The 25,504-nt window shown below is 43.2% G+C and overlaps 1 protein-coding gene across 1 annotated transcript in view; it reads right to left on the reverse strand.

Moving 5' to 3' along the window:
* Positions 1-25,504, reverse strand: part of CFAP74 (cilia and flagella associated protein 74) — a 1,328,338-nt gene that overhangs the window by 853,570 nt on the left and 449,264 nt on the right. The window contains exons 14-16 of the mRNA XM_078642456.1: positions 12,042-12,215; positions 10,518-10,636; positions 9,973-10,039 (exon numbers count right to left, since the gene is read on the reverse strand). Coding sequence (XP_078498582.1) covers positions 9,973-10,039; positions 10,518-10,636; positions 12,042-12,215 — 360 coding nt within the window. The remainder of the gene's footprint in view (positions 1-9,972; positions 10,040-10,517; positions 10,637-12,041; positions 12,216-25,504) is intronic.

The raw sequence follows: 25,504 nt of genomic DNA on the forward strand, positions 1-25,504 counted from the left end.
TATAACAGATTGGACTGTGTTAAATAGATAATGTGAATATCTAACCAGCTGTGTTCTGTATTCCGAATTATGGTTGTAATGTGTATAATTTTAGATACAATTTTGGCTTCAATTGATTTTAATTGTAAATAAATACATGTAGTCTAACATTATGTAACACACAGGCGATTGACCAAACAAGATAAACATATTTTAAACTTAAATGTAATATGGATTGACCTAAGGAATTCCCTTGAACTGCGTTATTCCCACATAACTCAATTCGGCAACATCGGGTAAATAGACAATCTAAGATGGCGCCCGTATTACATAGTAATTCCGCCGTCTAACAATAAATAGTTCTAAATTCCGGTTCCGGGTGATTCTCAAACCAGCGGGTGCAACAGCCGAACCGAGGGGAAGTAATAACTCCTGAACCTCGCCACTATCGAGTGAGTAATAAAATAATTGTTTTCGATAAAATTGAAAATAACGACACGACACAGTATCAGTGTCTGCACTGTAGATATCTATCTAATGGTCCACTTATTATAGGTGGTCGGGATATCGCATTGTTATCCTCCGTGAGAACCATACCCCTTCTCTCGTGACTTCTGAACGAAAGACGTGAATTACATGCCAGAAGTCTTTACTGTTACTGAGTAAGTACCCTGTAAAGACTATACAATATATAATACTATATAGGTCAAGATGGTAGCTTAACCCTTTCATTTGTTGTAGGCAGTTGAGCCTTGAAGCGGTCACCAATACGAAAAACATTCCGCTCTCCGCTCTGTCTCAGATTAAGAGACTACTTACCATGAGTTAGTAAAAAACCTCATTCTGAAATATTATACACTGGGTGACCACTATGAATCAGATTACCCTTGTATACTCACTAGATTAAATCGTGAATTTCATAATTACAGGTTGGATATTCCACTGTACCACATTCAAGTACTGGTAAGCTCTTCCTTCAATGCCCTGACAAGCTCCGTTTTAATCTATCCCATATATTATGATAGTTATATTTTGTCCTTGTTCAGTCCCCAGATACACTGTCCTGATGAGACCCGGTATCTAGAGAGGGTCGAAACGCCATCGACGAAATTTCGAAAAAGAGACAATCTTAACAAACAATTTTTTTTTATTTTTAGAGTTTGTCCTTTTGTGAAAAATTACTGATAACCTTTTTTGTTTAAATATGTCACCTAATGTTCACTGTAAATATGGTTATGGTCACTACACTTGGGGTCACGAAAACAGTTTTTAAGTGAAAATGTATTAAAATATTTACTTTTTGTAAAAAATAAAAGTGCCTACTTCGGCTGAAGTTTGGTACAACGAATTGAATGTGCTGTGAGCTTGTCTTAAAGGGTTATATGATTAATTCATTGTTATCTATATGAGATAACCAGTATAAAATTGTTTATTAAGCATTGCAATTAGTTTAATTGCCACAAAGTGTCATCTATATTGAAAATGAGTTCCTTGTGAACCTTGTTCTTTGGTACGGATGTACTTACCCAGTTTGCAAGGACATATGGGTTGCTCTTGTTACTATTAATATCAAGTCCCATTGAGGCACAATAAAAGGAGTAGGAGGAAATGTATTTGTAAGGCCCTTTAGAAACCTTAAAACAATTGGAGGTTTAAATAAGGACGGCTGATCCGGCAGACAGAGAAATGCCGACAAGGCCGGAAGATAACCTTTGACCTTGGCTACAGCAAACCCTTGCTGAGCCAAAGAAAGTGCAAACTGAAGAATGTCAGACAATCGAGCCTTCAAAGGGTCAATGGACTTCTCCCCACACCAAGAGACAAATTTAGACCATCTATAAGAGTAGATAGAGTTGGTGGAATCACGCCTGGCCGATAAAATGACATCCACCATGTCATGTGGGAGAGAAAAGGAATTCAGGTTGCCCCGTTCAATCTCCAGCCATGAAGGTGTAAGGTCTGGAGGTGGGGGTGTAGAACCTGCCCCTCCATCTGAGAGAGGAGATCTGCCCTGAGAGGGAGACGGAGCGGCGGGCACGAAGAGAAGTGGAGAAGATCTGTGTACCACACCCTTCTTGGCCAATCCGGGGCGATTAATATGACTTGGGCCTGGTCTTGGCGAATCTTCCTCAGAACCCGAGGAATCAAGGGTATGGGAGGAAACGCGTAAAGGAGTCTTGAGTCCCAACTCAACTGAAACGCGTTCCCCAAAGCTCCCTGCATCCGATACTGGAGACTGCAGAATTACAGGCAGTGAGCATTCTCGTGAGTGGCAAACAGGTCCACCCAAGGAGTTCCCCACGTCCGAAAGATGTGACGAACCACCTCCGGATGAAGCCTCCACTCGTGGTTGGCCGATAATTGCCGACTGAGACTGTCTGCACGTACGTTCAGAACTCTGGCCAGATGATTTGCCATCAGACAAATCTGAAGGTCCTGAGACGCAGAGCCTCTCTGCAGAGACATTGCGACCCCACTCCTCCCTGCTTGCTGACATACCACATTGCGATAGTGTTGTCCGTCAGGACTTGAGCAGACTGACCGCGAAGGGAAGGGAGGAAGGCCTTGAGCGCCAGACGTATCACCCGCAACTTTAAAAGGTTGATGTGAAGCAACCTTTCCTCTGGAGACCAAAGTCCCTTGATCTCCAGATCCCCCTGATGAGCACTCTACCCTAGAGTGGATGCATTCGTTATTACTGTGGCAACCGACAGAGGAAGGTGGAAGGTCCTTCCTTGAGACAGATTGCCCTCCACGCTCCACCAAGAAAGATCTGCTGCAACTTCTCTGGAGATCCTCACTGACTCCCTGAGATCTCCGTTGTGCTGTTACCACTGCCTGCGGAGGCACCACTGGAGTGCCCTCATGTGCCAGTGTGCATGGTTGACCAACAGAATACAGGAAGCCATCAGACCGAGCAGACGGAGGACCTTCAGGACTGGAACAACCGCTCCATTGTAAAATAAAGGAATCATTTCCTGTATGTCGCGAATCCTTTGAGGAGGAGGGAATGCCCGACACACAGTTGTATCCAGTACAGCACCTATGAACAGGTTGCGCTGGGAGGGCACCAGGTGAGATTTGGGTACATTTATCGAAAAACCCAATCTGAACAACAACTGAGTTGTTACTTGCAGATGATGGAGCACCTTCTCTGGGGATTCTGCCTTGATTAGCCAATCGTACAGATAAGGGAAAACGGGTATCCCTGATCTTCTGAGATGTGCCGCCCCCGGTAAACAACCTTTACAACGCAACTTTTACATCGCAGAACCTTTACAACGCAACCATTACAACGCAAACTATTACAACGCATTGCTCTGGGGGGCGCTCTAGGATAGGGAATAGGTTAATTTACTATCCAATAACCTTCCCTAGTGTCCACGGGGACTGGAGTTGGAATAGTAAATTAAACTATTCACTATCCAGCACCCCAAAGCACTATGCGTTGTAATGGACTGCGTTGTAATACTTGCGTTGTAAAGGCATGCGATGTAAAAGCATGCGTTGTAATGTCATACATCCGCCGCCACCACAGCCATCACCTTGGTGAAGACTCGAGGCGCAGTAGTAAGACCAAACGGAAGGACCGCAAACTGGTAATGCTGCGAACCCACCGTAAAACGGAGATACTTCCTGTGCGACTTCAGGATGGGGATGAGGAAATATGCATCCTGCAAGTCGATCGACACCATTTAGTCTTCTTCCAGCAGCGCCTGAAGAACCTGCGCAAGGGTGAGCAACTTGAACTTCTCCTGTTTCAGAAAGAGGTTCAAAACCCTGAGATCCAAAATTGGACAAAGTCTGCCATCCTTCTTGGGGATCAGGAAATACCGGGAGTAGCATCCCTGACCCCTTTCCTGCTCCGGAACCACCTCTATCGCACCCTTTCTTAACAACGCCTGGTCTTCCTCCTGCAGAAGTTGCAGGTGGCCCTCTGAGCAAAACCCTTGGCAAGGAGGGTAATTCGGAGGGAACCCCCGAAAGGGAAGAGCATACCCATTCTCCACGAGATTGAGAACCCAAAGGTCCGATGTGAACGTTTCCCAATCTCGTAGAAAATAGGTAAGCCGACCCCCCACAGGACCCGCATGATCTGGAATGGCGGGTCTAGGGCTGCTTTGCTGATGTTGGAGGGGGGTGGGGAGAAGAAGAGAAGGAGGAGGAAGATGCTTGACGTCCTCGAGGACAAGCCCTTTGTTTGCCTCTGTATGACTTATACAGCAGATTTTGCTGTTGTTGCTGTTGGACAAAAGGAGGACCTTCCAAACCCCCTAAAACTTTTGCCACAGTTCCTCTGGATTGTAAACCCAAAGACCTGGCTGTAGCTCTGCTGTCTTTGAAGCCCTCCAACGCAGCATCAGCCTTCTTTCCGAAAAGGCCCGAGCCATCAAAAGGCAGATTCATTAAAGCAGCCTGGACATCCACAGAGAATTCAGAAGTCTTCAACCAGGCCGCTCTCCTGGTGGCAATTGAAGAACCCATGACTCTCGCCACCAAGTCAGCTGTATCCAACCCACTTTGGATGACTTGCCGAGCAGCAGCTTGAGTGTCAAGAAGCACCTCATTAAAAAGAATTCTGTCCTCTGGAATTTTAGGGGCCAACTGCCTCACAGAATACATCAGAGCATGGATGTAACGCCCCAAGAGGCATGTGGCATTCATTGACTTGGGAGCCATACTCGCTGACGAAAAAACTTTCTTCGCGGATTGGTCCTCTGATTCCTGTAGCTCACCCTCTTCCATCTCAGCCTCTCTGTACCACTGTTCCTTTAGAAGTCGCTGAGCCTCACGTCTCGACCTCTCCTTCGGAAAAGGCGTCAGCAGATCCGCAATCGAATCCAATGGAGCCGGCATTAAACTCGGAGCCGGAGGAGCAGGACTCTGTTCTCGAGGTCAAATAGATGCCGGCACCGGTGACGAATGAATCAGCGTTGATGACCACGGCGGCGCCGAGAAATGCCAAGGCGTCGTCGGAGCCGGCATAAATTTCATGAACGGAGCCGGAGCATAAGTCTGGGGGACTCCCAGATTATAGGCCATTGGACCCATGGGACCAACCGGTGCTCCAGAGGGGTACATGGCTCTCGTGAAGACACCATACATGGCATTTAAATACTGTGTAGAGTCTTGTCGCGGGCCTGGAATGGGAGAGTATTGACCCACAGGCTGCTCTCGAGAAGGCACCGGAGTCTTGTCGACCTCTTCTTCAGGTTGGTGTGCCGGAGTCGTCGAACCCTCAGGCAAGGGAGCCTCTTCCTCCTCTCGACTTGGTGTTCGAGACGGCGCCGGAGAGGGATTCGACACCGGAGCCGGTGAATGCTCCGGCGACTCCATGGGCGAAGCCTCACCTTCCGGATCCAGAGCCTCTGCTGAAGGAGATATATCATCTTTACGATTCCTTCTACTCAGTGACTTCGGCTTTGAATCCGAATCTTTCCCAGAATGATGTCGAGATCCATGCTTCCTCTTCTTGTGCTTCTTTTTTGCCGATCTGGAAGCATGCCCCGAACGAGACCTCGAACTGGACCGCCTCGATCGTGACCTCGAGCTCTTCTTGTCCTTTTTACCTGTCATTTTAGCAACCAGGAGCTTCGCCTCTCTTTCACGAAGGGCCTTGGGATTCATCTTTTTACAGGACGGATACCCTTGGACATCATGGTCCGAGCTCAGGCACCATACACAATCTTCATGCGGGTCCGTGATTGACATCATTTTCCCACATTCACCCCACGGCTTGAATCCGGTCTTCTCGAGGACATCTCGACAGGAGACAACTAAAGAGGAAGACACTGAAACCAACAAACAGTAACAAAGTTACTATAAAAGCTACAGAGGATCCCTCGAAAACCGTTAGCGTCGACGACGTGGAAAAAAGGGAACTGATGTCATCACGCCAACTTGGGCCTATTATGGAGCCGGTGACGTCAGCAGAGCCGCGCGCGATGCTGTGCTTCTGTGACATCGTCCATGTTGGTGCGAAGCTACAAAAAGAATTTCAGAATGTTGCTGACGCAGGGGGATATTCACAAGGTGAGGAATCCACTGGCAAATGTATCCATCAGAAAGAGCATCATCAATATGTTTCCCAAATAGTGAGTCCCCATCGTACGCCACGTCCAGGATCTTAGTCTGAACCTCAGGTCTGAAGGTAGTAGCTTTAAGCCACACCTGGCGTTGAAGAACTGCTGCTCCAGCTAATTGCAGAAAGCTCATGTTGGCGATGTCTAACGCACAGTCAATTGTTTCGGAGGCAGCTTGTTCACCCTCTAATAAAATCTGCTGGGCCCCCGTCTTTGTTCATCCAGGATGAGATCTATCAATCCCGCCACATCAGACCACATTTGACGGTCATAACGGCCAATGATTGCTAAAGCATTAGCAGCTCTAATTGATGCCGCCGCCATAGAAGAGAATTTCTTCCCCATAAGGTCCATACGACGTCCCTCTCTGTCTGGAGGAGTGGTAATAGGTGTTGCAGGGTTTTTAGAACGCTTTTGTGAGGCCTGAGATATGACCAAATCTGGCCTTGGGTGTCCTACAAGGCAAGATGGACTGTTCTTTGGAGTGCAGTATTTTTTGTCTACACAAGGTAGCACTGCCAGTATGGATGCTGGCGTCGTCATGATTTTAACGCCCTCCTGCCAGATGTAATCGATAATAGGAATAGAGCGTATGACCTTTCTAGTGTCCTCCTTGAAATCATGCAGAAAACAGTCTGTTTGTTTGACAGTAATAGGTAGTTGGAACCTAGTGGCTGCTCTCTGCATCAAATTAAGAAATCCTCCGATGTCTCGAGGAGGAGAATCAGAGGGTAAGTGCGGAGGCGGAGATGGTGTTTGGAGGAAGTGTCCTGGTGTCCAGCGTCAGGTGGACCCTGTGCAGGAGCCGGTGTACTAGGTAAAGTAAGCTCTGGTACCAGAGCAGGAACCTCTACTTGAGGAAGTGGTTTCTCTTGTCAGAATTTGTTGAGGAGAAAATCATTGACGATAATCCGCCAACATAGCCTGCAGATCCTAAATAAGGGCTGGAGGAAGATGAGCCATTTCCCTATGGCGAGATTCCTGTCTGTGATGGAACTGATAGGCATGACGTGGAGCCATATATTGTTTGTGATAATAATGTTCCCCCTGGTAAATATCGTCATCATCAATGTCTTGGCATTTATCCTTGAGCTCAGATGGACTGTAAGCTACTCCGTATGAACCCTCATCATCATAAACCTCATCTTCTACGAAACCCTCTAAGAGGTGGGATGGCAGTAGAGAAGAGACTTTACTATAGTACTGAAAAGGCTGTTGAAAAGGCCTCTGAAATGTCTTGAGCTGAGAAACTCCCGTTGACGGGGGCGTCGACGATGCATAAATAAGTATTGTAGGAAGGTCCCTCGTCGACGGTCCTGTCGTCGACAGTGGTAAGATAACAAGCACACTCATCGACGATGTTGTCTGCGGGCTCCTCGTCAACAGGCTCATCGTCTTCAGGCTTGTCACCGGTGATACCGTCGTCTGTGGCTCTGCCGTCGAAGGTGTCGTCGTCGACGGTATCTTCGTCGACGGTGGCTTTATCGATGGCTTCTTCATCGACGATGGGTCGTCGACGGACTTCGACGATGGCCTCGTCATAACAGTGATCCTTGTTGACGAGATAGGAGTGGAAATAGCCGTCGGTGTGACAGTTGCCATCAAGGATCGCGTCAACGATGTGACACATATCGTCGACAATGAAGGAACAATCGTTGTCGACACAGATTTTTTGAAGTGTTTTCTACTTACAGAGTCAGTAGTAGATGATCTTGGACGCTCTGTGAGTGGTGTAGAGGGCGGAGATGACTTTGGCTCAGAGGAATGTTTAGAAATCCTCTCTTTATGAACAGGCTTGTCCTGGGAAGTTTTAAGATGTTTCCTTCCCTCACCTGAGGAGCTTTCTTGAGTTCTAGCCCTCTTACTAGATGTGGAAGCTTGGTCCTCTTCCTCAGCCGAAGAAAGAGGACGTTCTTTAGAAGACTTGAGCCATAAAAGTAATCTTGCCTCTCTGTCCCTTAGACTCTTGCTGGGAAAGATATGGCAGATCATACAGTCTTTAGCCTCATGCTTAGGGTAGAAGCAATAAAGACAATCTTTATGAAGATCATCTACATGGACCCTCTTCTTCCCACAGGTCCTGCAGGAGCAGAAGAGGCCCTTTTTGTCAGACATACTTGCTTGAAGAGCTCAGGAGAAGAAAACTGAGTAGCACCCAGACAGACTCCCTTCCACACAACGTGAGGTGAAAATCTGAGGAGAACTGCTTCTGTTGGGAGTGTTCTAAAGGGAGCTGATAGCTGATTAATTAGAGCTGACTTTTGGTCCTTTTCCTATAAGAACGTAGATAGGCTACTAAGATATAGCCTTTGGCCTCTTTTGGCCTATTTATTACTTGTAGCAAAACACACAAGGTGATGGAAGGAATGCTGCACATTAGGAAAACGTTTACCCCCAGTCACAGATCTAGGTTTAATCCAACGTTATTTTGCTCACCACACCACCCCAGTTCAGACATGCCCATATGCAAATCAGTCTTGACCCTGTGCTTAATGAGAACAGTCCAGCCCGAACTGCCAAGCCAAGTCTTCCCTGGACCGGAATCAAGCATCCTAGGACCGGTTTCTGGCTATCAGCCGTCATCAGCCAGGATAGCTTGACTCCTGTGGCATAGTGAGCATGGGACCCACATCTAAGCATACTCTTCCCACATCGGGTGAACAGCAAAACACACATGGTGAGCAAAAAAACTATGAATTTAGGCCCGGATCTCTGTACAGGGGTGAATGTATGACATTGTTCCGCATTCTGTCCATCAACTGTTGTTTTTGCATTTGTCACCCTGAGTGGGACGGGTATGCTCAGACGTGAGTCCGGTGCCCTCCATGCCACTGGAATCAAGCTATCCTGGTTGATGAGGGCTGAAAGCCCGAAACCGGTCCTAGGATGCTTGTTTCCAGTCCAGGGAGGACCTGGCTTGGCAGTTCGTACTGGACTGTTTCCATGGGGCACAGGGTCAAGACTGATTTGCATTTGGCTGGGTTCAAACTGGAATGGCATGGTGAGCAAAAAAACAATGGATTTAGGCCCAGATCTCTGTACTGGGGTGAATGTATGACATTGTTCTGCATTCTGTCCATCAACTGTTGTTTTTGCATTTGTCACCCCGAGTGGGACGGGTATGCTCAGACGTGAGTCCCGTGCTCTCCATGCCACTGGAATCAAGCTATCCTGGCTGATGAGGGCTGAAAGCCCCAAACCGGTCCTAGGATGCTTGTTTCCAGTCCAGGGAGGACCTGGCTTGGCAGTTCGGGCTGGACTGTTCCCATGGGACACAGGGTCAAGACTGATATGCATATGGCTAGGTTCAAACTGGAATGGCATGGTGAGCAAAAAAACTATGGATTTAGGCCCAGATCTCGGTACTGGGGTGAATGTATGACATTGTTCTGCATTCTGTCCATCAACTGTTGTTTTTCCTATTTATTACTTATGGCACTACTTTTATATTTTACAGTGGGACTCCCATCTCGGCGACGGGGAATGATTCAGGCATGTGAATCTATGAAAGATACCCCAATACGGGATAATAGTGGTGCATAAATATTTGATTAATTAGTCTGACTTTTGTATAAAAAGATATTTAATTCTCGTTCTGCAAAGATTGGACATTGCGTTGATATATACGAAGTGCTTCTCCCATACTTTTGAGCTATTCTTCTGTAATTTGGGCTTTTCTGTGGTGTGGTTAGTCCAGGGACTGGAGCACTTGTTTCTTGTAATGACTGGGAGTGCAGTGACATATACCACAACCATATATATATATATATATCTATAGTATACCTGCAATGAGATCAACACGTCACAATGCGTCTTTTTTGGGGCTATTTATCAGTACAAAACCCATATACATTTATCAGTACATGAATAGGCTACCAATTAATGCCAAAGTCAGATATATTGCACCTACCATTGGTTTAAAGGTCACTGCCATTTCACAGGACATTCCAGGGCACAACTGTCCCGGCGGGTCAAACCTATAAAAACATTATTAAGTGACATATAAGTTAACTTACCACAACAAAGATACTCTGTTTACATATTTACCAAACAACTGTGGTTTTTCTTGCCTACCACTCTACTCAAAGCAAGTGTTGGAAGAAGTATTTCTGAAAAAGTATGAGTTAAGTGATATGTAATAACTGCAATCCAGGTTTTCAGGATAACCACTTATGATGCCCGAGTTACCTACAGCTCAACTGTATATAAAAACTTTTTTAGGGGACATCCGTAAAATCTGGCATATATCTGGTCCTCTGGAACGTGTGTTGCACTTCCTCAAGTCTATATCTCTTTACATCTGTAAAGTAACATATCTTCACTGCTACATTTTGCACTAATAAACAATTCAACCTTAAGGAGTAATAGACTAATAAAGCATAGCCCTTGAAGTGTGGCAAATATGGACACTCTAGTAGAGAATAAGTTTCTTCAGTCATAGCCCATTCTACTTACTGTATAACGATGAAGTCTTTCAGATGCTCACTGACACCAGATAGCTTGCAGAAATTAATGCTGTAGGAGGCGTTGGTGAGAATGATCTTTTTCTTGTAGGTTTTGCCAACATCAAAGTCCTGAAAGTAATATTAATATTTTTTTAAGTTTCAAAGGAGGTTTGATTACGTTCCTAGGGTGACATCACAAATAATGTCTTTCTACTGCCATTTCTGCTCCCCACAGCCCTATAATATATTTTAGGTCAACAGTCACAACAAAAGAGGAATCCTCACAGGACACAAAGTTATGCCTGCCTGTGTAGAGGGATGACAACATCAATTCGTTTACACATTAACTTCAAAGCAATGGAAATAAACAGGCATGTGTGATGTGAACAACTCAGGATATCAAGATGCTTTCAAACTTGCTAGTGCCACTGAAAGCCAAAAGGGAGAAGAATCATTAACATGTTATTCTACAAAGTTCAAGCAACTTTAGTCTCAGACGACTATCAGGTAGATTGTATGCAGCTCTGGCTGCTCTGATCTACTTGCTATTTGAGTTATATATCACATACATTTAGAATTCGTGTTCCTTTAGTTTCTTTAGTATTTCTCTACACAGATTTACCATGCATGGACTTTGGGTTTTTAAGCTATACCATGCAAATGTCTAGCAACCTACCTAACTGATTCTCTGGGTTATAGCCTAGACACATCTGGCAGACCTGGACCCTTGTTCTTTTTAGTCATATCCCACACAAACCCCACAGTTGTAGTTCCTAGATCAGGGCATTATATCTTACAAATATCCTGTAGGTGTGGTCTCTTTCTTTCTCACAGTCACATCCTACACACACTAACACATAAGCCTGCACTGATCTCTCTGTGTTTAACTTATAACCTATGTGTATCTCATATTCCTGGGCCTTTTAGGTATTGTTACTATCACCCTCCACATATTTATTAGCTTGGGTTCCTAGTTCATTCCGTGCTTCTCTTACAAACATTTGAAAACCTTGTTCCATGGTTCCTTTGGAGGACTTACCTTACACACATCATCTAGCAACGAAGGTCATCTGGTTTCTTTCAGCTATCATCTGGTTTCTTTCAGCTACTATCTACACACACATTTACCAGCTAAGATTCCTCAGTTACTTTCACAAAAATCCTAGGCACACATAAAGGTCATGGCACCCTTGCTCCTATGATACATGTTTACCTAGCATATCAGTCCTAGTGATCCAAGAAGCCTTTAGAAGGGCAAAGTATTCGAGAATCCCTATTAACTTAAGCCAATTTTGTGTTGCATCTGTCGCAGCAAAAATGAAGAAATCATGGTAACTAGCAGCCATGCGGTTAACGTAAATACTTCGCCAATATGAAGTCTCCAGTGAAAACTCCTTGTCATCCAGCAGAGAGAGAGAGAGCAAAAGAGAGAGAGAGAGCAAAAGAGAGAGAGAGAGAGCAAAAGAGAGACAGAGCGAGTGTGCAGTATGAAAAGAAAGATGCTCAAGTTCACTCCCCTCACCCCAACACCTACCTTGAAATGAATGACATCAGGCTTGCTGTAGAATGGGCATCCCTTGAACTCGTGGCCTGAGGCAACCTGCTTCCGAACTATTCCACCACGCAGCTTCTCCAGTGTTTCAGCTAACATTTCCTGCTCTGCTTTACTCTTGCCCACGGGTCTAACTTCAGCCCCGTCCTTCTGCACCTGTAAGATACAAAATACAAAAACATAAACACATTAACATCCTGATTTAGTTTGGAAAGTAATTCCCACCATCTCTATGCCAACTCTACAGACATGAGTTAATAAACAAAAATGTCAAATACGCATTCTAATTACTAGTTTAAAAAGAATGAGAGCGTAATGCAATGAAAAGTCAAAGTTTTCCCTCATATATAGGTATAATGCATAGGCTTGTCAAGCTTCATCACACACTATACTGCCAAAGGGACCAAAATGTGCTACATCACGGCAATGTCATAATTAACATAAAATCAGGTATATATATGGAAGTGTTTGTATATGACTGAATAAACTACCTGCAAGGCACTAATTACAAGTAGCATGGTACTGGGTGAGTTGCAACTCTGCAACCGTAAACACTGGTGATGTGTGGTAGCCTCATTCAGTACAGTGTGATTACAAGTAAATCCTCACGTAATGGAGAATGACTGTATAGACAATGTTTTACCAGGCGTAATTCTGCACAGTATTACCGTTTAAAGTGGGAATTACACACCGTAATTATGCTCCATTCCAGTGTTGCTTCTAGAAGTGAATTTGAAGGGGGGCACACATTGGCACATTGGGCCACAGATACATGTGCCAGGGACAATTATATATATTACCTACTGGCGATAGGCAGTAGGTATATATAGTTAGGATTTTTTTCCTATGGGATTTTTGAAAATTCTATGTCGAATATCTTTGGCGTTTGAGGACATAATTGGCTGAAATTTTCAGGAAAATGGAACATTTTGTTTCTGAGCAGCCCCTGAAAATTTGGGGGGGGTTTCGTCAAGGGTGGGCCGAGAAAAAAGGGGGGTCCCAAAACGTGTTTTTCCCATGCAATTTTCCATAGGGCGGTTGGCCTCACTTTTAGCCTGAACGGCTGAATGGATTTACACCAAACTTGGCAAAATTGTAGGGACTGGTAGCCCGATGTGCCTTTGCTATGTCTCAAGATATAGGCTCCAGTGGTTTTTACGAAAATTAACTTTGAAAAATATATATTGGGCTACATTGGGCTATATATATGTTGGAGCCCAAATGTAGCCCAATGTAGCCCAAAGATGGCCACCAGAGACAAAAAAAACAAATGTAGCCCAAATATCAGCCAGATATAGCCCAACTATAGCCCAATGACAGAATGTCCCTGAGTGTTCTAAAGAACAACTAGAGTGCTAACAGTCCTACTTATTACAAAGGTATGGCACACCTGAAGCCATCTTGATTGGAATAAAGTGGTAACTCTTAAAACATTTAATTTAAAAAGGAACAAAATGAGGGGGTTCATTTTGCCATAGAAAGTATGATTAGCGAATATATGACGAAATCCCGCATACCATCAGTCCGCAAAAAAAATCCCGCATGTACTATTAGGCCGCAAATTAAAATAACGAAAACTTTTAGAACGAATATGCCTTTAGCATACACTAAACAACTAAACTACCCTAAACCCTAAAACACTACCCCCAGCATGACCCTACACTACACAAACAGTACAACACTACCCTAAACCCTAAAACACTACCCCCAGCATGACCCTACACTACACAAACACTACAACACTACCCTAAACCCTAAAACACTACCCCCAGCATGACCCTACACTACGCAAACACTACAACACTACCCAAAACCCTAAAACACTACACCCCAGCATGACCCTACACTACGCAAACACTACAACACTACCCTAAACCCTAAAACACTACCCCCAGCAAGACCCTACACTACACAAACACTACAACACAACCCTAAACCCTAAAACACTACCTCCAGCATGACCCTACACTACGCAAACACTACAACACAACCCTAAACCCTAAAACACTACCCCCAGCATGACCCTACACTACGCAAACACTACAACACTACCCTAAACCCTAAAACACTACCCCCAGCATGAACCTACACTATGCAAACACTACAACACTACCCAAAAACCTAAAACACTACACCCCAGCATGACCCTACACTACGCAAACACTACAACACTACCCTAAACCCTAAAACACTACCCCCAGCATGACCCTACACTATGCAACCACTACAACACTACCCAAAACCCTAAAACACTACACCCCAGAATGACCCTACACTACGCAAACACTACAACACTACCCTAAACCCTAAAACACTACCCCCAGCATGACCCTACACTACGCAAACACTACAACACTACCCTAAACCCTAAAACACTACCCCCAGCATGACCCTACACTACAACACTACCCTAAACCCTAAAACACTACCCCAGCATGACCCTACACTACGCAAACACTACAACACTACCTTAAACCCTAAAACACTACCCCCAGCATGACCCTACACTACGCAAACGCTACAACACTACCCTAAACCCTAAAACACTACCCCCAGCATGACCCTACACTATGCAAACACTACAACACTACCCAAAACCCTAAAACACTACCCCCAGCATGACCCTACACTACGCAAACACTACAACACTACCCAAAACCCTAAAACACTACCCCCCAGCATGACCCTACACTACGCAAACACTACAACACTACCCAAAACCCTAAAACACTACCCCCAGCATGACCCTACACTACGCAAACACTACAACACTACCCAAAACCCTAAAACACTACCCCCCAGCATGACCCTACACTACGCAAACACTACAACACTACCCAAAACCCTAAAACACTACCCCCAGCATGACCCTACACTACGCAAACACTACAACACTACCCAAAACCCTAAAACACTACACCCCAGCATGACCCTACACTACGCAAACACTACAACACTACCCAAAACCCTAAAACACTACCCCCAGCATGACCCTACACTACGCAAACACTACAACACTACCCAAAACCCTAAAACACTACCCCCAGCATGACCCTACACTACGCAAACACTACAACACTACCCTAAACCCTAAAATACTACACCCCAGCATGACCCTACACTACGCAAACACTACAACACTACCCAAAACCCTAAAACACTACCCCCAGCATGACCCTACACTACGCAAACACTACAACACTATCCTAAACCCTAAAACACTACGCCCAGCATGACCCTACAGTACGCAAACACTACAACACTACCCTAAACCCTAAAACACTAGCCCCAGCATGACCCTACACTACGCAAACACTACAACACAACCCTAAACCCTAAAACACTACCCCCAGCATGACCCTACACTACGCAAACACTACAACACTACCCTAAACCCTAAAACACTACCCCCAGCATGACCCTACACTACGCAAACACTACAACACAACCCTAAACCCTAAAACACTACCCCCAGCATGACCCTACACTAAACAACCACCACAACTCTACACTACACTAACACAACACTACACTACACAACACTACACTACACTACACAATCACTAACCCACGAAAAAATTAACACAAACCCACTTACCTCTCTCGTCATCGTGGTTTTCACAACGCAAATGCATTTACCATACATGCCTTTAAAACGTAATTCTTTGTAAAGGCATGCGCGATAAATGCACATGCGTTTTGAAAAAATGCGGGATAATGGTATGCGAGGTCAATGACCTTGCGGGATAATGGTATGCGGACTGAAAGTCTGCGGGATAAAAAATGCGGGAAAATGGCTACAAACCATGATTAGCAGCAGACTTCCCTGGTGAGCACTAGCTTTACTACAGTGATCTAATGAGCAACTAGAGTGCTAACATTCAGAATTTATGGCAAATGTGTGACACATCTGAATGCCTTCTTGATAGAACCAAAGTAAACAAGCATTGAAAATGCAATAGATCTCGCCCTCGTTTAAGTTAAAGCCATTCTGTTTGTAATGAGGTGGCTTTTTAGCTTTGCTTTTATTAGTGTTTTTAAAACTTTCATGTAAATAACATGCATATGTATGCATATATGTATATGTATGCATGCATTTATATTTATATAGATATGCAGATTATATATGTTTATATATGTATATTACCTACTGGCGATAGCCAGTGGGTATATATAGTTAGGATTTTTTCTCTATGGGATTTCTGAAAATTCTATGTCTAATAACTTTGGCGTTTGTGGACGGAATTGGCTGAAATTTTCAGGAAAATGGCACAGTTTGTTTCTGAGCAGCCCCTGAAAATTTGGGGGGGCTTTCGTCAAGGGGGGGCCGAGAAAAAAGGGGGGTCCCAAAACGCGTTTTTCCCATTCATTTTTCCATAGGGCGGTTGGACTCACTTTTAGCTCGAACGGCTGAATAGATTTACATGAAACTTGGCAAAATTATGGTTTGCCCGACGTGCCTTTGCTATGTCTCAATATATGTGCTCCAGTGGATTTTGAGAAATTAACGTTTAAAAAAATATATATATCTGTGACAGCGCTCCGGTTAGCGCCCCGGTTCGCGTACCTGACGCGTAACGGAACTTCGCGAAGCGAAGCTGATTGGCTCTCCGGTGTCTGTCAACATTCTAAACAGTCCGGAGCGGCCGCCATCTTGTCTCTCGGTACGATCGAGAGACAAGATGTGGTGAAAAGCGAAGGGGGAAATGAAGGAAAGGGGGCAAGGTAGACCACTCCTGACCCCCTAGGATTGATGAGGGGGATATTAAAGTGCCCCGCGGGGCAAAAAATAAAAAAAACATTTTTTTTTCGATTTTACGCCGTAGAGGCGCGTCCCGGTACGCGAACCGGGCAGCTCACCGGGCAGCTCACCGGGCAGCTAACCGGGCAGCTAACCGGCAGCGTAGCTGTCAACATTGTAAACAGTCCGGAGCGGCCGCCATCTTGTCTCTCGGTAGGTTCGAGAGACAAGATGTGGTGAAAAAAGAAGGGGGAAATGAAGGAAAGGGGGCAAGGTAAACCCCTCCTGACCCCCTAGGATTGATGAGGGGGATATTAAAGTCCCCCGCGATTTTTCGCGGTAGAGGCGCTTCCCGGTACGCGAACCGGGCAGCTAACCGGCAGCGTAACGGGAGTCCGCCATCTTGTGTTTTTGGAGCGTCCGGTTCGCGTACCGGGTAGCGTCCCGGTAAGCGTAACAAGGGGAAAACCAAGAGAAACAGTAAAAAATAAAATTAAGGGAATAGATTTCCAGCAAACTTGGCAAAATTGTAGGGACTGTTTGTTTTATGTGCCTTTGCAAGGCCTCAAGATATGTGCACGTGTGGATTTTGTCTAATTAAGGTTAAAAAAAATATATATATCTGTAAGCGTGCTCCGGCACGCTTACGTTATGGGTTTTGTTTGCGCTGCAGAGCCGATACGTCACGGTTATGCGACGCGTCATGAGGCGTCTTACGTGGCTACGTGATACGTCACGTAATAAAGAATATATTTTACAGCTATAGATATTAGCTTTTAAAAAACCAATGAAATTCACTGAAAAAACCATAGGTTATAGACCATATATAGTTAGGAATTTGCATTTACAAAACCTTGAAAATTCACTGAAAAAACCATAGGTTAGAGACCATATATAGTTAGCTGGACATTTTATTGACATAAAACCAATGAAATTCCATATATAGTTAGTTGCACTAACTATATATCGCGCACCCGCAATCCACTGCTGATGATGTCACATATTACATCATTCATGACATGATCAGTGACATCACTGATGACATCACTGACATCACTGATGACATCTCAAATGACATCACTGATGACATCACTGATGACATCTCAAATGACATCACTGATGACATCATGACACACCAATACCAGTTACTACATACGCACTCACTGATTCCTACGTCTACACACACATTCACTCATTCACCCATACAATCACTCATACATACAGTCACTCATTATTACAACACTATTATATGCACTCATACACCTATGCAGACACTCACGCACTGCCACTCATCCATGGAATTACTCACACACCTAGTCAGTCCTGTAAAGAATCAATCACACTTCCATTTCCTCATCTATACAGTTAAACACAGAACACCATACTTCAGTGACATCACTGATGACATCACTGATGACATCTCAAATGACATCACTGATGACATCTCAAATGACATCACTGATGACATCATGACACACCAATACCAGTTACTACATACGCACTCACTGATTCCTACGTCTACACACACATTCACTCATTCACCCATACAATCACTCATACATACAGTCACTCATTATTACAACACTATCATATGCACTCATACACCTAGTCAGTCCTGTGAAGAATCAATCACACTTCGATTTCCTCATCTATACAGTTAAACACAGAACACCATACTTTTCACACATATACTAACACATACTTACTCTCTTATACAATCACTGATACAAGTACACATTGATATGCACGGAGTCACACACCTCCCAGCCAGCCACACACACACTCAGTCTTCCATACATCCACTCATTCTTCAATATGTAAAACATATTTAAACTTTACAAAAACACACAGACACTAGATGATGTCATCAGTGATGTCATTTGAGATGTCATCAGTGATGTCATCAGTGATGTCATTTGAGATGTCATCAGTGATGTCATCAGTGATGTCACTGACCATGTCATGAATGTAAATGTAAATGTAAATGTACAGGAATTTATATAGCGCAAAAATCACCGAGCGGTTTCTAAGCGCTTGCTTAGGGAACCCGTCCTGGTATTCCCCTGTGAGATAACCCCGGCAGGGTATCCACAAGGTGAAAGCCAGGCATCCCGCCGCGAGGGGCCGTTGTGGAGATTAAGCAAGCTATTGCCCAGAGTCGCAGAGTGTGAACCCGTGAATTGAGTAGGCACCGGAGCGAGAATTGTCGAGTCCATGGACATTTTAGGACTCAAGACCCCGCCGAGCTGGGAATTGAACCCTGGTCCCGGGCTGACCTCTGCTTCCAGGTCTGCCTCCTCTAACCAGTGAGCCACACTTCTCCACTTGACTATAACAATGATGTAATATGTGACATCATCAGCAGTGGATTGCGGGTGCGCGATATATAGTTAGTGCAACTAACTATATATGGAATTTCATTGGTTTTATGTCAATAAAATGTCCAGCTAACTATATATGGTCTCTAACCTATGGTTTTTTCAGTGAATTTTCAAGGTTTTGTAAATGCAAATTCCTAACTATATATGGTCTATAACCTATGGTTTTTTCAGTGAATATATATATATATATATATATATATATATATATATATATATATATATATATATATATATATATATATATATATATATATATATATATATATATATATATAGAGAGAGAGAGAGAGAGAGAGAGAGAGAGAGAGAGAGAGAGAGTGGACAAAGAATGCTTGGGGAGACGATGGCACTGTCCTTACATCTCCAGCCTGGTTTTCAGTGGATGGGGTCGGCTGGCAGTTGGGGACTCGAGGCTGTTTATGTCCTGCAATTTTCTACGAGTTTAACCTTATGCAACAAGGTACTTACCATCACGCTGCATCATGGGGCACGTAGTTCTTACATTTGGACTGTCATGACGTGCTGCAGATAAAGGAGTTGCAGGTGAGCCCTTCATCATTGGATAGAAGGGGCCTACTTTAGAAACTTATCAGGGAACTTGGTTTTGGAACTGAGGCATTTGAGAAAGGCATCCAGCCGAAACCGGTCATGCCGTCCAATTTTCAATAAACAGACATTGAAACCCCGTTGTGTCCGCTGCTCATCTCTGAAGGGTGGAGAGTTTTGGTGCTACATATATATATATATATTTTAGATCAAAGAATCACGCGGCACTCTTCTTGGCAGTTTACGATATTTAATCACAGGTTCACAGCAAAACTCCTACGCGTTTCGAACAAACGTTCTTGGTCACGGCAGTGTTTTACATTAGTCCTTTCTTTGTTTTGCTTTTTATACATTACATTGACACCAATTAGGTGATGCATTATGGGACTTGTGGTTTTTCAGTTTACATTTTATAAATTTTTTACATTTTGTCTGACTCGGATACAACCTGAGATCAAGACCAGTGAGGAGTTAATAATAAAAAGAATAAAGCAACATCAAATTTGGTTATAAACTTATCACGTTATAGCCCATCAGAAGAAGAACTCAAATTGCTCAATAGAGGCCTATCATTTTGCCCTGAAATCCATCATGAAGAGGTAGACACAAAAATTGACCTCTGTAAATATATAAGAAAGTTGAAATTGAAAAAGTTCTTTGCAAGGAAAACAATCAATTCACAAACAACCCAAGGAGCGAACAGAGATACAAATATAGAGGATATTGAAAGTACATCTGATCCAACTGACTCACAAATAACTCAAAGAGAAACCAATGTATTCAACATTGAACATGTTCCTCAATTGCGCGTAGCATATGAATTGGCAAATGAGGAGACAAATTCCCAAATTACAGAAACTCAAATTTTGGAAGAAATGGATATTACAACAAACAAAGAGAGGCCATCTACCTTCAAACCGAAATCAAAGTTGTATCCTACACTCCATCCAGGAAATAAAATAGATCTTTTCTATGATTTAGTATTAAGTGACATTGAAACAATGAAAAACAACACTCACTTGAATACAAAGGAAAACCTATCAAAAAAGGAAAGAGCAGCCATTCAGTCATTGAAAAACAATGCCCTTATCGAAATCAAACCGGCTGATAAGGGCGGAAATATTGTAACTATGGACAAGCAACAATATATTGCAGAAGCCCTACGCCAACTAAACGAGACAAAAAATTACAAACTACTAAAAAGGAATCCCATTCCTGAATTCAGATTTGAATTGGAAAACAAATTAAATTACTGGCAACAAAAAGGTTTAATTTCAGAAAATGAGAAGAAATATCTAATGGTGGAAAATCCGATTACACCAACAATGTACTTTCTACCCAAAGTGCACAAAACTCTTAACAAACCACCTGGGAGACCAATAATTTCAAGCTGTGGGAGTCTGTATGAAAATGTGGCTGATTATGTTGACTTCTATATTGCTCCCATTGTTCCAACTTTGACATCATATATAAAAGACACTGGTGACTTTTTAAGGATTCTAATGAACACAGAGTGGGAACCATCGTATTTGTTGGTAACTATAGATGTGGTGTCTCTCTACACCTCCATAAGTCATGAAAAAGGAATCAAAGCTATCAAATTCTTCCTAAAACAGAGACCAATTACAGAACGTGACCATTCGAAAATGCTCCTGGACATGATCAGGATGTGTCTGCACAACAATGTTTTCCTTTTCAACCAAAAAATGTATCAACAGAGTTGTGGAACAGCCATGGGAGTTTCCTTCTCTCCAAGCTATGCGAATCTCATGATGGGGTGGTGGGAGAGGAGTGTAGCTTGGAGAGAAGAAAACAACCAATATATGACAAATGTAGCATTGTGGCTGCGTTTTATAGATGACTTGTTCCTGTTGTGGAAAGGTACAGCAGCGGAATTTGAGACCTTTTTCAACATCCTGAATACGAATGAGGAAGGACTAAAATTTACATATACAATCAGTCCTAAAGAAATTGAATTTTTAGACATTATGGTCTTTGTCAAAGACAATAAAATTGAAACAACCACACACAGGAAAAAGACTGCGACAAACAGCATCCTTCATCGATCCAGTTTTCACCCTCCAAAATTAAAGAAAAGTGTACCATATGGAGAATTTCTGCGTATGAAAAGAAATTGCTCAACAAATGAAGAAATGGAAAAGAAATTTGAGGACACGTAAAATAGATTTATTGAACGAGGATATAAGAACAAGGATATAAAACAGGGTGAAATAAAAGCAAGACAAAGAACAAGATCGGAAATATTGGAAAAAGGAAACAAAGAGAAAACACTTTCAAGATCACAAAATGAGAAACCTTTGGAAACAAAACAGGAAGAAGATGATCGACCAAGAATGATAGTAACTTACACAAAAGAAAGTTACAAAATCAAGAAAATCCTATCCAAATATTGGCATATATTATTAAAAGATCCGGATATTGGAAGAAACATTGGAACAAGTCCACTTTTCTCATATCGGAGAGCGCCAAACATACAAGACCATCTAGTACAAAGCCACATCTCTATAAACAAACAGGAGGATTGGCTCCAAAAGAGGAGTCATGGTTTTACAAAATGCCAGACATGTAAAGCATGCAAAATAGGTCAAAACACAACCAATCTAAAAGATCCATCAGGCAAAAACTTTGAAATCAAGACCAAAATCACATGTGAATCTACATTTGTAGTCTATATGCTAAGATGCTACTGTGGAAAGGAATACATTGGCAGCACAAAATGCCCCTTGAAAAAGAGAATACTGGAACACATCCGGGCAATACAGAATCCAGACAACACTTATGCCATGGCAAAACACATTAGAACCCATACTGGAAAGACCTGGCAAGATGTTAAATACTTAGGCTTAGCAACAATTCCAAACCAAGAACGAGGTGGAGACAGACTACTAAAATTGAGAAGGTTGGAGTCAAAACTAATAATCAAATTCAAAACGAAACAACCTCTGGGTCTTAATGCAGATGAGGAGATGCATGTTCATTTGTGAAATCAAAAAGAGAAAGGGTGAATAAACTTCAATGACATTGTATTGTTCCACTACTGCAAAAATTCTCTGTATGACTTAAGGCCCAAAATGGGACTAACTATGGTAAAACAAAGGTGTGATAAAATTGTGGGGCAAAGGGCACTCAGCCCTAGGAATGAAGAGACATTTAAAAACAGTGGATTCACAAATCCGTTATGCAGGTCATTGCATATATGGTTGTATTCGCGGGGGTTCCGCGAAACTTTGGGTAAAAAGTTAACCAAGTAGAAATTTTCCTACTTTAGGTAAAAAGTAACAAAGGTGAATAACTGCTTCATATGTATCCCCACAAAACACACCGTGTCAGACAAAATGTAAAAAATGCAAAAAAAATGTAAATATGTTATAAACTGAAAAACCACAAGTCCCATAATGCATCACCTAATTGGTGTCAATGTAATGTATAAAAAAGCAAAACAAAGAAAGGACTAATGTAAAACACTGCCGTGACCAAGAACGTTTGTTCGAAACGCGTAGGAGTTTTGCTGTGAACCTGTGATTAAATATCGTAAACTGCCAAGAAGAGTGCCGCGTGATTCTTTGATCTAAAACCGAATTAAAGACACGTCCCAGTCCTTAACGCTGGCACCGACATTCAGAGTTCCCTCTGCTGCGACGTGTACAATTGAGAGGAAATATATATATATATATATATATATATATATATATATATATATATATGTTATGTTTTTGAATGGAGTAATGTAGAGCAGAGTGGCGGAGAGTGTTGTAAAGTCTAATTTTGTAAAGTGGAGAATTATAGAGTGAAGTAGAGTGGAGTGGCGCAGTATACAGTGGGGTAAAGTGGTATATAGTGGAGAAGTCTTTTAGAGTGGAGTGTCGTACAGTAAAGTGGCATGTCGAACATTACAGTACAGTATCATACAGTAGAGCAGAGTGTCGCATACTGAGGTAGAGTGGCATAAAGTGGAGGGGCACACATTGAAGTACAGTCTTCTTGAGCGGTGTTGTATGGAGTGAAGTGCTGTGTCAAAGTACAGTGGATTGTCACAGAGTGCAGTGACTGTCATAAAGTGTAGTGTCGTACAGTGCAGTGTTGTATACTGTTGTGTCGTTAAGTGGAGTGTGGTCAAATGGAGTGCTTGCGAATAGAGTGTTGTAGACTGACAAAATGGAGCTGAGTGTTGTAGAGTGGAGTGGCATGGAGTCGGGTAGTATGAAGGACAGTGTGCTAAATTAGAGTGCTGTGTCATATAGTGGAGTGGTGTGTCGTAGAGAGGAGTGGAGTGGTATATCGTCGAGTGTCACAGAGTTTAGTATAGTGGTGAAGAGTTGATGGGCATACAGTGGAGTCATGTCTTTTATAGTGACATAAAGTGTAGTACAGTATTGTAGAGTGGAGTTGCATACATTGCAGTAGAGTGACAGACAAAGCTGCAAGGAGCGCCATAGAGTAGAGTAGATACAGTGGCACAGAGTGGGATAAAGTGCAGTAGAGTGGAGTAAAGTGGAGTGGGGTAGCGATGAGTGGAATAAAGTGTCAAAGTGGAGTGGTGTGTCAGAGTGTACTAGCATGGAGTGCAGTAGAGTGGAATGGCATAGCATACAGTTGAATAAAGTGTCATAAATTGGAGTACTGTATTGAGCAGAGGCATGTTACTATGTGTTGTAGAGTGGAGCTGCAAACAGTGTATTAGAGTCTTCTAGAGGACAGTGACGTACATTATCGTAGAACGTGGTTAAGTGGATTGGCGTACAGTGTTATAGAGTAGAAAGGCGGGTGAAGTACAGTGGAGGAGAGTGGAGTGTTGTCTTATAAAGTGGAGCGGCATACAAAGAGATGCAAATGCAAAAAGAACAACTGATAGACAGAATGCAGAGCAATGTCATACATTCACCCCAGTACAGGCTGGCCTAAATTTATTGTTTTTTGCTCACCATGCCATTCCAGGTTGGACCCAGCCATATGCAAATCAGTCTTAATGCTTGTTTCCGGTCCAGGGAGGACCTGGCTTGGCAGTTTGGTCTGGACTGGTCCCATGAGGCACACGGTCAAGACTGATTTGTATATGGCTGGGTCCAAACTTAGGTGGCATAGTGGGCAAAAGAACAATGGATTTAACCCAGATCTCTTGACTGGGGGAGAATGTTTGAATCATTCATTCCGTTGATCATTTGTTGCACTTATACAAAGCGATGCATACAGTGTCATAAAGTGGAGTAGAGTACCATAGAGCGGCATAAATTAGAGTAGAGTGGCATACAGTGTAGTGTTTTATAGTGGAGAGAGGGGTACAGAGTGGAGTCAAGTGTCAGAGAGTGGCATACAGTATAGTACAGTGTTGTAGAGTGTGTTTGCATAGAGTACAGTAGGCTGTCTCACAATGGAGGGACATTGAGTGGATTGATGTACAGGAGCGTAGAGTGAGGTAGTCTTATACACTAGAGTAGAGTGGAGTAGAACGGAGTGGCATGACGTGGTTTGAAGTAAAGTATGATAGAGCGTACTGGCGTGTCGTACAGTACAGTGGTGTGGAGTAGAGTATAGTTGCGGAAACTCTCATTAATTGGAGTGGAGCCTCATACAGTGCAGTGGAGTAATATAATGTGGAGTGTTGAAAAGTCTCGTACAGTGTTGTACAACGGGGTGTACAGGTATAGAGTGGAGTACAGAGCTGGACAGTGGAGTGTATGGGATAGAGTGTAGTTGAACTTTGTAGAGTGGAGTTATATAGAGTAGAGGAGAGTGTTGTAGAGTAGAGCAGCATAGAG

Source organism: Lissotriton helveticus, chromosome 5_1 (genome assembly GCF_964261635.1).
Source record: "Lissotriton helveticus chromosome 5_1, aLisHel1.1, whole genome shotgun sequence".
Taxonomy (NCBI): Eukaryota; Metazoa; Chordata; class Amphibia; order Caudata; family Salamandridae; genus Lissotriton; species Lissotriton helveticus.